This window comes from Ostrea edulis, chromosome 5 (assembly GCF_947568905.1).
Source record: "Ostrea edulis chromosome 5, xbOstEdul1.1, whole genome shotgun sequence".
In the NCBI taxonomy this organism is placed as follows: Eukaryota; Metazoa; Mollusca; class Bivalvia; order Ostreida; family Ostreidae; genus Ostrea; species Ostrea edulis.
The window spans coordinates 71,553,749-71,571,478 of record NC_079168.1 but is presented as its reverse complement, the minus strand read 5'-3'; the positions used below and the strand labels follow the sequence as shown (position 1 = coordinate 71,571,478).

The window sequence follows — 17,730 nt, the reverse complement described above, 5'->3', positions numbered from 1 at the left end:
TCTCTCTCTCTCTCTCTCTCTCTCTCTCTCTCTCTCTCATGCAGTTAATGCCCCTGACCACTTGCACTAGAATGCCCAAATCTTCTCCTACTTTCTGTCACATTACAGAACATGCACTACTTTTATCAGGCAGTGGTGATTTGACCATCTGAAATCTGTCCTCTCCATTGTCAACGCTCAGTCTCATGGGATGCCTCACGCTGGCCGAGTCCATTCTAACCAGTCCATCAGATCTCCTCAGTGGGTGCCGGGAGGAGTTAGTTCCCCTGTATGAGGCAGACCGACTGAGGGAGAGATCACTGTTTATACTTTCTGATTGTCGGCTGTCTGGTCGTCTGCTTGGAGTGGAGTGCACGCTGTCCGACAGACCTGAATTGTCATTTTTGGAGGCTGTCTTTCGGCATTCATCTATGACCAGAACCAATCGGGACTCCAAATTCTTGATTTTTTTATCTTTTTGCTCCAATTGTTCATTTAATGACTTCACCTACAAAACAAGTTGCATGAAACTTTGAACCCAAAGAAAAAAGCACCTCGTGGCTGGTACAATGTAGATCACGTGCGCCTGTATTGTATTTTACGCATGATTTTTACAAGTATTCTGCTTCAATATCATTGGGAGTGTTTGCAGCTCTGAATGTGTTAGAATTTCAATGAATTCTGAGAAGTATCAGACCTGTTCGTCAAGCTTGGAGATGAGAATGTCTTTGCCTGTTATGTTAGATGAAGCAGAAGCAAGCTCCGCCCGGTACTTCTGAACTGTAGATTCTAGAACGGACTGCTTCTCCAATATTCCACGCTTAGCGACCTCCCTGTGGCAGAAAACATTCAAAGTCATAAATACTGATACAAAGCAGCGTTAAAACATTGCACTTTGACATGCGTAGTGATTTTAAGTGACCATGCCTATAGATATTGTGAAAAATGCAGTATAACAAGTAAAAAAAATAAATAAAAATGATCATTGAGGTTATTTTAATGTAATATATTATCCTGAAATATATTCTATGACATAACAAGCTACCATTTCCCAAGCAAAAATCCAGAAAATACATTCTACATCTGTATCATGACTAATGATCTATATTCCTTTTTCTACCATGCTTTTGCAGTGATGCATTCACTATGTTTGTTTGGTGCAAGATACTCAGGCCGGGGCAAGGAACACAAAAATAAAATTTTAAATTACTTACAGCTTAAAACATTTTTGGCTAAAGTGAAATATGAAGAAAGAAAGTTTTGTTTTATGAAAATATTAAAAGTGACAATGAAAACACATTGCTATGCCAGCTTGTATTAACCTTAATCTGTATGAGGGTAATGCAGAAATCGAATAAGAAGAATTGAGTGGGAGAAGTATTTCGCCGACTACAATCGTACCAGTGTTTGCGTGCGGTGGTGGAGGGGTCTGACTTCTCCTGGGCTTCATCCAATCTCTGTCTATTGTTCTCCAGTTCCTCTCTCTGTTGCTCAAGTTCCTTAAATAAAATCGGGTCCCTATTCTATTCATTTGCAGTAAATGCTGTGATTTTAACTCGTTGGTCCACAGAAGCAGTAACCATGCAGAGTTACTGGTCCTGTACCAGGTTTGTCCGTCCGTCCGTCTAGTGAAGAAGATAAAATGTAAGTGTATTGCGTAAGTTTTACGATTCAAAGATATTAAAATTCAGATTTTGATTTATTCAGATATTAGACCGTGATAAGTCGGAGTCATCATTTATAATTGCTTTCTCTAAATTATTCATCTGAAACATCCGGTGCAAGGTGGACATCTTGATATAGGCCTCTATGGAGCTCCAAAATCGACATAAACTCAAATAATGGAAATTATCTTTAATTATTTGAAAATTGCATTAATGCCCCCCTCAATTCAATTGATGAAAGCCATAATTGATGTGATGCTCACAATAATTCAATTGACGAGAGCAATCATTTATTTGAATTTGATGCGCGCATCCATTCAATTGAAGAGAACATCAATATGGTGGAATTACTGTTCGCAAAGTTGCATTTGGAGCTCGGTATAAATGATTTGATGATCTCTTTAATTCAATTGAAAATATCTTTAATTATTGACACAGATCTAATGAAACTAATTCGTGTATCATTTCTTTTAATTAAAGAGAGCAAGATTCAATTAAAGAGATAATTCATTCAATTGTGGATATGTTGAATCGAAGATAACTCAAGATAGTTGCTTTTGGTCCTCGGTAACCTTTGCTTGTCGTACGAGGCGACTAAATGGGGCGGTCCTTCAGATGAGACCGCAGAAACCGCAGGTGTGCCACGATGAATATCCCTCACTGCTCAAAGGCTGTAAGCGCCAAACATGGGCCTAAATTTTGCAGCCCTTCACTTGCAATAGTGACGATTTCTTGTGAATGAAAGATTCTCGAGAGGGACGTTAAACAGTATTCTATCAATCTAAAAGAATTATTACACGCAGCAATTGAATTAATGATATTAATTCAATTGAGAAGAGTAATAATTCTATTTTTCCGCGCATTGATTGAAATGCATGCGCGCCACAATTCATTTGAAGAAATATTAAGCGCATCAATTGAATTATTGCCCCCTTCAAATGAAACGAGTGCGTATTATATTCAAATATTGATATCAAATTATTAGAGGAGAGCCACAATTCAATTATAGCGCTCGTCAGTTCAGCAGAATAATAATTGCTATCAGAACCGAAGATATTAATTATTTGAAGAAATTTTTTACTTGAATTGTTGCACTTATCGAATGAATAGATGGTATTTTCAAATGATTAAAGACATCTTCAGTTTTATTTGGCTTAACTTGGTAATCAAACAATTTTCTAATGAAATCGGAAGTTATATTTATTTTTTTTAAATTTTTACTTTTCAAACCTAACCTAATTTGGATGAAGGTCTTGTTTTCATATATTTATCGGCACAACGGAATACTATGTTTTAAATTTATCGATCCTCCTTATTTGTCGGTCTCGGGCGACAAGCGTGAAGGTCAAACACCGAGCAAAGGTTAACGTCTTCAGTTTGTTAATTGGATGAATTGCTTGATGACTCCCTCTAAATTTATGTATTCACTCAAAATCACATATACCATGAGACGGAGACCTAAGCAATGTTATTAAGATTGCATGTAGTATACGGTAATTTTGTTCTCACCTCCTCCACATCTTGTATGCTCTGTTGGCGCTTTAAACACCTCGTCTGTCGTTTGTCAAGAACAGACTCCAACTCTTCAATCTGAAAATCATAAACTGGGCGTTTTTACTTAAGAAAATAAGTGTAAGTCTCGTATACAACTTCACATTTGTTTTTCTGATCCCGTGGGGATCCGGGTTAAAATAGGTCCTCAGTACCCCTTGCTAGTCGTGTAAGAGGCAACTAAATGGGGCGGTCCTTCGGATGAGACCGCGAAAACCGAGGTCCCGTGTCACAGCAGGTGTGGCACGATTAAGATCCCTCCCTGCTCAAAGGCTGTAAGCGCCGAGCATAGGCCTAAATTTTGCAGCCCTTCACCGGCAGTGGTGACGTCTCTATATGAGTTTAAGATTCTCGAAAGGGACGTTAAACAATATTTAATCAATCAGTTCATCCTGTTCTTTATACTTCATTTAATGTTGTGTTTTTTCTTTGTCTCGTCATATGTGTGAGAAAAAGAGAGCGCGTGTGTGTGTATTTCATGCACACTGCCTTTAGTGATGTATAAAGATTTTAACTTTGTTAAATTTTCACTGTATCTTCACCTCACTGCTCCACTTATATAATGACACATGCGCAGTCGGTAAGGTGCTGACTTCTTGAGTAGTGAATTATTGGTCTGAGTTTAGCCTGTCTAAACCAATCTGATTAAAACCAGATCCGCTCCAATATTCTATTAGCGACATCAGAATATCGGAGCAGATCAGATTGTAGCCAAACATGAGATGGTATATGTACTAGTGACTTTTCTTTGTATCTTTTTGTATTTATAGCCCGTGGGGATCCGGGTTAGAATAGGTCCTCAGTACCCCTTGCTTGTCGTAAGAGGCGACTAAATGGTGCGGTCCTTCAGATGAGACCGCCAAAAACGAGGTCCCGTGTCACAGCAGGTGTGGCACAATAAAGACCTGCCCAAAGGCCGTAAGCACCGAACATAGTCCTAAATTTTGTAGTCCACCGGCAGTGGATATGTCTTCATATGAGTGAAGTATTCTCAAATGTGACGTCTAAACAATATACAATCAATCAATCTTGTATCTATATTAAAACAATGGACATTTCTTCCACCTTACTTTTACGTGAATCTGAGTGCTGTGCCTATTTTTCGAAATGACAAGTCATTCTGTGTCAAAATCTAATACCCGATTCAACCTAAAAACTGTTGTGTCCTGCCTTACCTCCTGTTCATAGTTCTCCAGACTGACTAGTCGTTGGGACAGTTCGTCCTCTTTGTCCACTAACTGTTGCTCTCTGTCCAACTGCGCTTGCTTCTTCTCGAGATACGTCATATCCGCTTGAAGGTTGTCTAGTTTGGTCTTCCAGTACTGTTCCACAGAGGTGCCACCCAACCTATAATGTACAACAGGTAGATTGTGACGTGATGTACAGATCAACCTTCAGAAGATTGTGTAGGTGTCCTCACCTTAACACACCTCATATCCACACCTCAGTACATGTCATATCCAAACCTTAACACACGTATATCCACACCTCAATACATGTCATACCCAAACCTTAACACACCTCATATCCACACCTCAATACATGTCATCCCTAAACCTTAACACACCTCATATCCAAACCTCGGTATATGTCATATCCAAACCTTAACACACCTCATATCCACACCCCAGTACATGTCGTATCCAAATCTTAACACACGTCATATCCTCACCTCAATACATGTCATCCCTAAACCTTAACACACCTCATATCCACACCTCAGTACACGTCATATCCACACCTCAATACAAGTCATACCCAAACCTTAACACAAATCGTATCCACACCTCAATACATGTCATACCCAAACCTTAACACACGTCATATCCTCACCTCAATACATGCCATACCCAAACTTTAACACATGTTAAATCCACATCTTAACACACGTCATATCCAAACCTTAACACACCTCAATACAAGTCATATCCACACCCCAGTACATGTCATACCCATACCTTTACACACCTCATATCCTCACCTAATACACATCATATACTCCCCACAAAACATGCCATATCCACACCACAATACACATATCCACACCACTAAACGTGCCATAATCCACCCTTCAATACGTGCCGGTATTATAATATGTAAAACGTGAAAATATTCATCAGTGATTTAACAGTAGACAAACTATTAGCTCAGTGATAAAGCGTTCGCTTCTTAACCGAGTGGTCATGAATTCGACCCTCGATCGTGCCATGATCGCATCTAACCTAAGACGTTAATATAGGCAGTTACTGTGAGAATCACGGGTCTTTCGGATAGGACCTTTAAAACGGAGGTCCCGTGTCACGACAGGCGCTGGCTTGATAAAGAACCTTCACTGCTACGGCCCTGAGCCTGAGCATAGGTCTAAATTTGTGGTGCTTCATCTGCAGCTGTGACGTCTCAATATGAGTGAAAAATTCTCGAAGGGACATTAAAAACAGGCACTGTGACACGCAAGTAACCTTTGAACTTGACGTAAAAGCGTCCTCTAATATATTATAATGAATTTCATCACAAAATACAGATACATGTATGATGCTGTCCAGATTGTTTGTAACATGAAAATTATGGAAGCCGGGGGTTTAATTTCTGCACGATTAGTGTTTGCTGATTACATAAATTACCCCTTGCTTTCATTGCTTCCATCTTCTTACAAAACAACCTCGACAATTAGTTTTAATTTATTTAAACTCAAATTTCGAGGAAAGGGAACGATTTAGTAGATGCTTTAATACACATATGCACTGCTTTAAATAGCAGTAGAGGGCAGGACATGCTGGATTTTATAGATAAAGCAGTAAAATGGGTTATAACTGTTAGTCCCCGAGGGTCTCTACAGCCCAGTAGATAAGTGCTTCGTTCCTAGCTTGAAAATACGGATGTATATTTAATTGTTGTTGTAAAATTTAGAAATTCATTTCAAAATTAAGGATTATCTCCCTCATGCATAGCTCTTATCCTTAGAAAACTAAACAAGCCACTAATTCTGTCTGAGGTTAGTTGTTTTTCTCACTGTCGTCTGCAATACCTTTATCGTAAGGGATTAAATATAGCATCACGTAGCAGTTGAAATATTTACTTTACCCGTATCATTTCTACACATTCTTAACGGACACAAGAAAATACAATTCAGCTTAGAGAAGAGAGTATCAAACCCTACATTTCTCTCTCAATCGGAGCATATATCAACATAGATTGTTCAATTACTTGTAATATTTTTGTGAGACTTAATGCTTGCAAGGGAGAAAATGGAGAGAGATAAAATTGGTACCGTATAAGTTTTACATTATTGAAGTAAAAATGTTGTGTTTATGTTGTTTTACGTCCCATTCGAGAATTTTTTACTTGTGTAATGACGTCACCAGCTTTAGCTGAAGTGCCACAAATTTTGACCTACATGCAAGTGACGTAGAAAATGAGGGTTCTTTATTGTGCCCAAAAATGTTTTCTAGTTTCCATCAACATTTATTGACAAAATGAAGACAATCATCATTGCAAAGGCTAGAACAGGTAAAAGAAATGAATTCAGTTTGACTTGGAGCCCGTGACGTTTGGGGTAGCCTAGTGAATACAATACATTAATGCTTCTTACATTGTACTGTATCCGTTCTTGGTTTCAATGTTGTTGTCTTGATCGCGTTCTTCGTTATTTGCCTTGTTAAGAAGATCCTTGTATTTGGAAATCTGGAGGAGAAATATTCAACTGTTACTGGTATTAAACTATTCTCTTGACACGTGATTTGATGACGTCGCGGAATAATAAAGCACCTCTTGCTGGCACATCTGTCTAAACTGGAAGAGCTCCTTTCCCAACTGCATCATCTCCATTCGGAACATTTTACGGCATTCTGCAAGAGCGTCATATTCGGAATGTCTCTGGAATTGGAATTGAACACAGTAAGTGAAAATTCTGATTATTATTATCAATACAGCTAATATACGAAGTTAAGAAATTTTTGGATATGCTTAGTCGGCGCGAATCTCGACTCGAGTCATGTCACTCTCTTCATTCCGCTGTTAAACTTGATGTCTTACCCATTTCTTCTTTTTGCTTGGTCGATGTTTAATTCTTTCAGGCCGTTCATTATTGTTTTTACTGATAATATCTTCATTTGAAGATGTCTTCTGAAAATACAGAACGCTTTTTATCAGATGGATGAAAGGTGGAGATATCGAACAGTCATCAATCTCATAACTCGTATAAGCAGTACAAAATAGAAAGTTGGGCAAACACGGACCCCTGAATATACCAGAGGTGGGATCAGGTGTCGAGGAGGAGTAAACATCCCCTGTCGACCGGTTACACCCGCCGTGAGCCCTATATCTTAATCAGGTAAAGGGAGTTATCCGTAGTCAAAATCAGAAAGGACAAGGACTGAGGAATCACAAACAGGGCAATGACTGAGGAATCACAAACAGGATAAGGACCGAGGAATCACAAACAGGGTGAGGACTGGGGAATCGCAAACAGGGCAATGGCTGAAGAATCACAAACAGGGCGATGACTGAGGATCACAAACTGTGAGGACTGAGGAATCACAAACAGGGTGGGGACTGAGGAATCACAAACAGGATAAGGACCGAGGAATCACAAATAGGGTGAGGACTGAGGAATCACAAACAGGATAAGGACCGAGGAATCACAAATAGGGTGAGGACTGAGGAATCACAAACAGGGCAATGGCTGAAGAATCACAAACAGGGTGAGGACTGAGGAATCACAAACAGGGTGGGGACTGAGGAATCACAAACAGGATAAGGACCGAGGAATCACAAATAGGGTGAGGACTGAGGAATCACAAACAGGGCAATGGCTGAAGAATCACAAACAGGGTGAGGACTGAGGAATCACAAACAGGGTGAGGACTGAGGAATCACAAACAGGGTGAGGACTGAGGATCACAAACTGTGAGGACTGAGGAATCACAAACAGGGTGAGGATTGAGGATGGGACGTTAAAGAGTGCCCCGTACCAAGGATCGAGCCTCCTTGGCACGCAAAAGATCGTTTCCCTGATTTTCGAAAAAGAGTAGGCTCACTGAAAAAAAGCAAGCAAGTTCACATACCCTTCGCCTCAACAATGCTACACACAATGAATATTAGAGAATCTGCTATCCTTCATTAAGACACCAAGTCATTTCAAATGGGGGGGGGGGGGCAAAACATACCTTTGGACAGTTTTTTCCACACATATTCTATGTTTGTATAAAGAAATCTCCGAAAAGGATGGGATTCTTAGTAGTCGGGGAAAACGAGTAGAAACTCGGAATCATTGTATGGATATCAGCAAAGGAGAGTTAGAATGTTGAATAATTTATCTTTGGTGCCTGTCATTAGTTGTTCTGTAGGTCCCCATTAACATTTATCTGGAGAAAGAAAGTAATGTCCCACCAAGCCCGCACCATTGATTTATGATATTGAGCATGTCGATGAATGTAAGTAATGGATGCAGCAATCAACAGGGATATCGCGTGTACATCAGTACTCCAAGATCGCCATTTTTCAGTGGAGGAATCGTAACATATTTCATATTGCTCCTTGTTACGTCTAAGTGTACATGTAATGTTATTATTGTGTCTAAGTGTACATGTAATGTTATTATTTGCGTCTAATTGTTCATGTAATGTTATTTTTGTGTCCAAGTGTACATGTAATGTTATTTTTATGTCTAAGTGTATATGTAATGTAATACTTTTGTGTCTAATTCTTCATGTAATGTTATTATTATGTCTAATTGTACATGTAATGTTATCATTATGTCTAAGTGTACATGTAATGTTATCATTATGTCTAAGTGTACATGTAATGTTATCATTATGTCTAATTGTACATGTAATGTTATCATTATGTCTAAGTGTACATGTAATGTTATATTATTATGTCTAAGTATACATGTAATGTTATTATTATGTCTAAGTGTACATGTAATGTTATTATTATGTCTAAGTGTACATGTAATGTTATCATTATGTCTAAGTGTACATGTAATGTTATCATTATGTCTAAGTGTACATGTAATGTTATCATTATGTCTAAGTGTACATGTAATGTTATCATTATGTCTAAGTGTACATGTAATGTTATCATTATGTCTAAGTGTACATGTAATGTAATACTTTTGTGTCTAATTCTTCATGTAATGTTATTATTATGTCTAAGTGTACATGTAATGTTATCATTATGTCTAAGTGTACATGTAATGTTATATTATTATATCTAAGTGTACATGTAATGTTATATCATTATGTCTAAGTATACATGTAATGTTATCATTATGTCTAAGTGTACATGTAATGTTATTATTATGTCTAAGTGTACATGTAATGTTATCATTATGTCTAAGTGTACATGTAATGTTATCATTATGTCTAAGTGTACATGTAATGTTATCATTATGTCTAAGTGTACATGTAATGTAATACTTTTGTGTCTAATTCTTCATGTAATGTTATTATTATGTCTAAGTGTACATGTAATGTTATCATTATGTCTAAGTGTACATGTAATGTTATCATTATGTCTAAGTGTACATGTAATGTTATTATTATGTCTAAGTGTACATGTAATGTTATCATTATGTCTAAGTGTACATGTAATGTTATCATTATGTCTAAGTGTACATGTAATGTTATTATTATGTCTAATTGTACATGTAATGTTATTATTATGTCTAAGTGTACATGTAATGTTATTATTGTGTCTAAGTGTACATGTAATGTTATTATTATGTCTAATTGTACATGTAATGTTGTTATTATATCTAAGTGTACATGTAATGTTATATTATTATGTCTAAGTGTATATGTAATGTTATTATTATGTCTAAGTATACATGTAATGTTATCATTATGTCTAAGTATACATGTAATGTTATTATTATGTCTAAGTGTACATGTAATGTTATTATTATGTCTAAGTGTACATGTAATGTTATCATTACGTCTAATTGTACATGTAATGTTATCATTATGTCTAAGTGTACATATAATGTTATATCATTATGTCTAAGTGTACATGTAATGTTATATTATTATGTCTAAGTGTACATGTAATGTTATTATTATGTCTAAGTGTACATGTAATGTTATTATTATGTCTAAGTGTACATGTAATGTTATTATTATATCTAAGTGTATGTGTAATGTTATCATTACGTTTAATTGTGCATGTAATGTTATCATTATGTCTAAGTGTACATGTAATGTTATCATTATGTCTAAGTGTACATGTAATGTTATCATTATGTCTAAGTGTACATGTAATGTTATTATTATGTCTAAGTGTACATGTAATGTTATCATTATGTCTAAGTGTACATGTAATGTTATTATTATGTCTAAGTGTACATGTAATGTTATTATTGTGTCTAAGTGTACATGTAATGTTATTATTATGTCTAATTGTACATGTAATGTTATTATTATGTCTAAGTGTACATGTAATGTTATTATTATGTCTAAGTGTACATGTAATGTTATCATTATGTCTAAGTGTACATGTAATGTTATTATCTCTAAGTGTATATGTAATGTTATCATTATGTCTAAGTGTACATGTAATGTTATATTATTATATCTAAGTGTACATGTAATGTTATATTATTATGTCTAAGTGTACATGTAATGTTATTATTATGTCTAAGTGTACATGTAATGTTATTATTATGTCTAAGTGTACATGTAATGTTATTATTATGTCTAATTGTACATGTAATGTTATCATTATGTCTAAGTGTACATGTAATGTTATCATTATGTCTAAGTGTACATGTAATGTTATCATTATGTCTAATTGTACATGTAATGTTATCATTATGTCTAAGTGTACATGTAATGTTATATTATTATGTCTAAGTATACATGTAATGTTATTATTATGTCTAAGTGTACATGTAATGTTATTATTATGTCTAAGTGTACATGTAATGTTATCATTATGTCTAAGTGTACATGTAATGTTATCATTATGTCTAAGTGTACATGTAATGTTATCATTATGTCTAAGTGTACATGTAATGTTATCATTATGTCTAAGTGTACATGTAATGTTATCATTATGTCTAAGTGTACATGTAATGTTATCATTATGTCTAAGTGTACATGTAATGTTATCATTATGTCTAAGTGTACATGTAATGTTATCATTATGTCTAAGTGTACATGTAATGTAATACTTTTGTGTCTAATTCTTCATGTAATGTTATTATTATGTCTAAGTGTACATGTAATGTTATCATTATGTCTAAGTGTACATGTAATGTTATCATTATGTCTAAGTGTACATGTAATGTTATTATTATGTCTAAGTGTACATGTAATGTTATCATTATGTCTAAGTGTACATGTAATGTTATCATTATGTCTAAGTGTACATGTAATGTTATTATTATGTCTAATTGTACATGTAATGTTATTATTATGTCTAAGTGTACATGTAATGTTATTATTGTGTCTAAGTGTACATGTAATGTTATTATTATGTCTAATTGTACATGTAATGTTGTTATTATATCTAAGTGTACATGTAATGTTATATTATTATGTCTAAGTGTATATGTAATGTTATTATTATGTCTAAGTATACATGTAATGTTATCATTATGTCTAAGTGTACATGTAATGTTATATTATTATGTCTAAGTGTATATGTAATGTTATCATTATGTCTAAGTGTACATGTAATGTTATCATTATGTCTAAGTGTACATGTAATGTTATCATTACGTCTAATTGTACATGTAATGTTATCATTATGTCTAAGTGTACATATAATGTTATATCATTATGTCTAAGTGTACATGTAATGTTATATTATTATGTCTAAGTGTACATGTAATGTTATTATTATGTCTAAGTGTACATGTAATGTTATTATTATGTCTAAGTGTACATGTAATGTTATTATTATATCTAAGTGTATGTGTAATGTTATCATTACGTTTAATTGTGCATGTAATGTTATCATTATGTCTAAGTGTACATGTAATGTTATCATTATGTCTAAGTGTACATGTAATGTTATCATTATGTCTAAGTGTACATGTAATGTTATTATTATGTCTAAGTGTACATGTAATGTTATCATTATGTCTAAGTGTACATGTAATGTTATTATTATGTCTAAGTGTACATGTAATGTTATTATTGTGTCTAAGTGTACATGTAATGTTATTATTATGTCTAATTGTACATGTAATGTTATTATTATGTCTAAGTGTACATGTAATGTTATTATTATGTCTAAGTGTACATGTAATGTTATCATTATGTCTAAGTGTACATGTAATGTTATTATCTCTAAGTGTATATGTAATGTTATCATTATGTCTAAGTGTACATGTAATGTTATATTATTATATCTAAGTGTACATGTAATGTTATATTATTATGTCTAAGTGTACATGTAATGTTATTATTATGTCTAAGTGTACATGTAATGTTATTATTATGTCTAAGTGTACATGTAATGTTATTATTATGTCTAAGTGTACATGTAATGTTATATCATTATGTCTAAGTATACATGTAATGTTATCATTATGTCTAAGTGTACATGTAATGTTATTATTATGTCTAAGTGTACATGTAATGTTATATTATTATATCTAAGTGTACATGTAATGTTATTATTATGTCTAAGTGTACATGTAATGTTATATTATTATATCTAAGTGTACATGTAATGTTATATCATTATGTCTAAGTATACATGTAATGTTATTATTATGTCTAAGTGTACATGTAATGTTATTATTATGTCTAAGTATACATGTAATGTTATCATTATGTCTAAGTGTACATGTAATGTTATATTATTATATCTAAGTGTACATGTAATGTTATATTATTATATCTAAGTGTACATGTAATGTTATTATTATGTCTAAGTATACATGTAATGTTATTATTATATCTAAGTGTACGTGTAATGTTATCATTACGTCTAATTGTACATGTAATGTTATCATTATGTCTAAGTGTACATGTAATGTTATTATTATATCTAAGTGTACGTGTAATGTTATTATTATATCTAAGTATACATGTAATGTTATTATTATATCTAAGTGTACGTGTAATGTTATTATTATATCTAAGTATACATGTAATGTTATTATTATATCTAATTGTACGTGTAATGTTATTATTATATCTAATTGTACGTGTAATGTTATTATTATATCTAAGTGTACATGTAATGTTATATTATTATGTCTAAGTGTACATGTAATGTTATTATTATATCTAAGTGTACGTGTAATGTTATTATTATATCTAAGTATACATGTAATGTTATTATTATATCTAAGTGTACGTGTAATGTTATTATTATATCTAAGTATACATGTAATGTTATTATTATATCTAATTGTACGTGTAATGTTATTATTATATCTAATTGTACGTGTAATGTTATTATTATATCTAAGTGTACATGTAATGTTATTATTATATCTAAGTGTACATGTAATGTTATATTATTATGTCTAAGTGTACATGTAATGTTATTATTATATCTAAGTGTACATGTAATGTTATATTATTATGTCTAAGTGTACATGTAATGTTATTATTATGTCTAAGTGTACATGTAATGTTATTATTATATCTAATTGTACATGTAATGTTATTATTATATCTAAGTGTACGTGTAATGTTATTATTATATCTAAGTATACATGTAATGTTATTATTATATCTAATTGTACATGTAATGTTATTATTATATCTAAGTGTACGTGTAATGTTATTATTATATCTAAGTGTACATGTAATGTTATATTATTATGTCTAAGTGTACATGTAATGTTATTATTATATCTAAGTGTACATGTAATGTTATATTATTATGTCTAAGTGTACATGTAATGTTATTATTATGTCTAAGTGTACATGTAATGTTATTAATATGTCTAATTGTACATGTAATGTTATAGTATTAAATCTAAGTGTACATGTAATGTTATATTATTATGTCTAAGTGTATATGTAATGTTATCATTATGTCTAAGTGTACATGTAATGTTATTATTATGTCTAAGTGTACATGTAAAGTTATCATTATGTCCAAGTGTACCTGTAATGTTATTATTATGTATATTTGTACATGTAATGTTATTATTATGTCTAAGTGTATATGTAATGTTATTATTATGTCTAAGTGTACATGTAATGTTATTATTATGTCTATTTGTACATGTAATGTTATTATTATGTCTAAGTGTACGTGTAATGTTATTATTATGTCTAAGTATACATGTAATGTTATCATTACGTCTAATTGTACATGTAATGTTATCATTATGTCTAAGTGTACATGTAATGTTATTATTATGTCTAATTGTACATGTAATGTTGTTATTATATCTAAGTGTACATGTAATGTTATATTATTATGTCTAAGTGTATATGTAATGTTATTATTATGTCTAAGTATACATGTAATGTTATCATTATGTCTAAGTGTACATGTAGTGTTATTATTATGTCTAATTGTACATGTAATGTTATCATTATGTCTAATTGTACATGTAATGTTATTATTATGTCTAAGTGTACATGTAATGTTATTATTATGTCTAAGTGTACATGTAATGTTATATTATTATGTCTAATTGTACATGTAATGTTATCATTATGTCTAAGTGTACATGTAATGTTATTATTATGTCTAATTGTACATGTAATGTTGTTATTATATCTAAGTGTACATGTAATGTTATATTATTATGTCTAAGTGTATATGTAATGTTATCATTATGTCTAAGTGTACATGTAATGTTATTATCTCTAAGTGTATATGTAATGTTATCATTATGTCTAAGTGTACATGTAATGTTATTATTATGTCTAAGTGTACATGTAATGTTATATTATTATGTCTAAGTGTACATGTAATGTTATTATTATGTCTATTTGTACATGTAATATTATTATCATGTCTAAGTGTACATGTAGTGTTATTATTATGTCTAAGTGTACATGTAATGTTATTATTATATCTAATTGTACATGTAATGTTATATTATTATGTCTAAGTGTATATGTAATGTTATTATTATGTCTAAGTGTACATGTAATGTTATTATTATATCTAATTGTACATGTAATGTTATATTATTATGTCTAAGTGTACATGTAATGTTATTATTATGTCTAAGTGTACATGTAATGTTATTATTATGTCTAAGTATACATGTAATGTTATTATTATGTCTAAGTGTATATGTAATGTTATTATTATATCTAAGTGTACATGTAATGTTATTATTATATCTAATTGTACATGTAATGTTATATTATTATGTCTAAGTGTACATGTAATGTTATTATTATGTCTAAGTGTACATGTAATGTTATCATTATGTCTAAGTGTACATGTAGTGTTATTATTATGTCTAAGTGTATATGTAATGTTATTATTATGTCTAAGTGTACATGTACTGTAATATGTTTGTGTCTAATTGTACATGTAATGTTATTCTTTGTGTCTAAGTGTATATGTAATGTTATATTTTTGTGTTTAATTGTTCATGTAATGTAATATTTTTATGTCTAAGTATACATGTAATGTAATATTTTTGTGTCTATTTGTACATGTAATGTTATAGTATTATGTCTAAGTGTACATGTAATGTTATTATTACGTGTAAGTGTACATGTACTGTAATATGTTTGTGTCTAATTGTACATGTAATGTTATTCTTTGTGTCTAAGTGTATATGTAATGTTATTTTTTTATGTCTAATTGTATGCTATTTTCATTTGTAACTGTATATAAAATCTATTTTTACGCCCAACTGTACACGCCATTCTGATTGTTTGGTTTTTTCTCCACAAATTTACTGATATAGATTTTTAAAATGGCATCAAATTTAATAGTTTATAACCACGGGTTGACAATAATCAAAATTACCATCGTTTGAGAAAATCGTGTTGTGCAAGGACCAATATTTGAAGACTTGGGTGTATGTTGGTCGGGGATATTTGAACTGGACTTAAATTCTTGTTAGCGCTAAACTGTGGCTTTTTAAATAATCTTGTTATCCACTTTATGACTAGATAAGGCATCGGATATTCTATTTTCTATTGAAATGGGTGGGTGACCGACCTTAACAGTTCGTAACGATATTATGGATCTGTTTTATATGAACTTCTACTCTTGAAGCTTTAATTGTTTTTTGTACCTTTAAACACTCTCCACAATAAGGACTTCATTGTCATATATAAAATATTTTATGGTCACGTTTAAAGGAATATCGTTTTTGTCAGCAAGTGTACAATGTACTCGTTTTTTATATACATTTTGTACATTGATTCTGTCAAATTTTGAACGTTATGTCAGACTTATTTTCCCAAAACTATATGGGCTTGGTGGTTTGTTTTTTTAAAGTTTCGTAGACGATGGTATAATGACAATTGTAGTACATATAATGTATACTTACTTCGTTTTCGGGGGTCAGTTCCTCGGATTTATCCATGCCTTTTGTATAATTAGTGAGGTATCTTTTCCCCAATATTAAACTTATTATTATTATTACTCCACACAACAGGCCAGATTGTTTAATGTCACACAAGGCGTTTAAAAGGTCCTGACATGGCAAACCCACGCAGGCGAAACCAGGTTGCTTTCTCTCTTTTTCTCCGTCTGCGATTAAAATGATATCAAGAGCCCAGGTCAATAAAGCGGGTAATCAAAGATTAGGTTTCATATCAATAATTTGACCATTGTCATATCACGCGGAATCATTAAAGACGGACCAGCACCGTAGAACGGCGATTCCGCTCTCCTTGAGGTGCTCGGGAGGTGTTGATTGATCCACAGGGGAAAATCGTTTACTCCTGAATATTTTATATTCCGTGTTCCGGTTAATTCTTCAATAAAAATCACAAATTAAGCTATCGATATTGTATTGATTTACTTGGCATTTTAATTTTCCGTTTTGTGGAAGGAGAAGAAATAACTTCACTAGTGGAAGGGATTTATTTAGATATTTCAAATAGGTCGGCATAAGATATTTAAACCTTCATTGAAATAAAATCCATACCCTTAATTAACTCGTATATAAAGCAGATTAAAAATTGTTGACAGGTTAATGAAATATTCTAATCCCGGGACACGGATGTTGAATAAACATAAAATCTAGAGGCCTGAGGGCTTTAACAGACACCTGGTAACATGCAACAAACTTTTTAATATTTCACCTTTTAAAACATACCTATTATCATAAAAAGTGATATTTCACAATTGCAGCATTTGCGCTCTTAAAAGGGGCATGAACACGATTTGAGATGAACATTTTCAAATTTTGTTTTTCCATTTATAATGTTTAGAATGCTTAACTAAGGTATTTCTAATGGTAAGCAAAACGTTGAAAGTTAGTTGTTGAGGTACATGGGAGATACAGAGTTCACAATTCTTTGTAATATAAACAAGGGAATTCTGAAACCTACATGAGGATGCTCACATCTTCATTTGTCTATCTGTTCTTTTGTAGTCTTTGAGAAGATATTCAGATATATTTATTATATACAGGTAT

At 32.3% G+C, this 17,730-nt stretch overlaps 1 protein-coding gene across 2 annotated transcripts; it reads right to left on the bottom strand.

Moving 5' to 3' along the window:
• Positions 1-2: 2 nt before the first annotated feature.
• LOC125650135 (tropomyosin alpha-1 chain-like) lies at positions 3-16,945 on the bottom strand. 2 transcript variants are annotated; one of them, XM_048878124.2, is made up of 10 exons: positions 16,636-16,945; positions 7,227-7,316; positions 6,960-7,067; positions 6,784-6,875; positions 4,370-4,541; positions 3,153-3,233; positions 1,381-1,478; positions 1,194-1,211; positions 677-812; positions 3-487 (listed from the first exon to the last, which is right to left on the bottom strand). In XM_048878124.2, the coding sequence occupies exons 1-10, from the start codon at positions 16,669-16,671 to the stop codon at positions 98-100; spliced, it is 1,221 nt and encodes a 406-aa protein (XP_048734081.2). In that variant the 5' UTR covers positions 16,672-16,945; the 3' UTR covers positions 3-97. The 2 variants fall into 2 exon arrangements, with proteins under 2 accessions (XP_048734081.2, XP_048734082.2); XM_048878125.2 differs by lacking the exon at positions 1,194-1,211.
• Between the last annotated feature and the right edge of the window lie 785 nt (positions 16,946-17,730).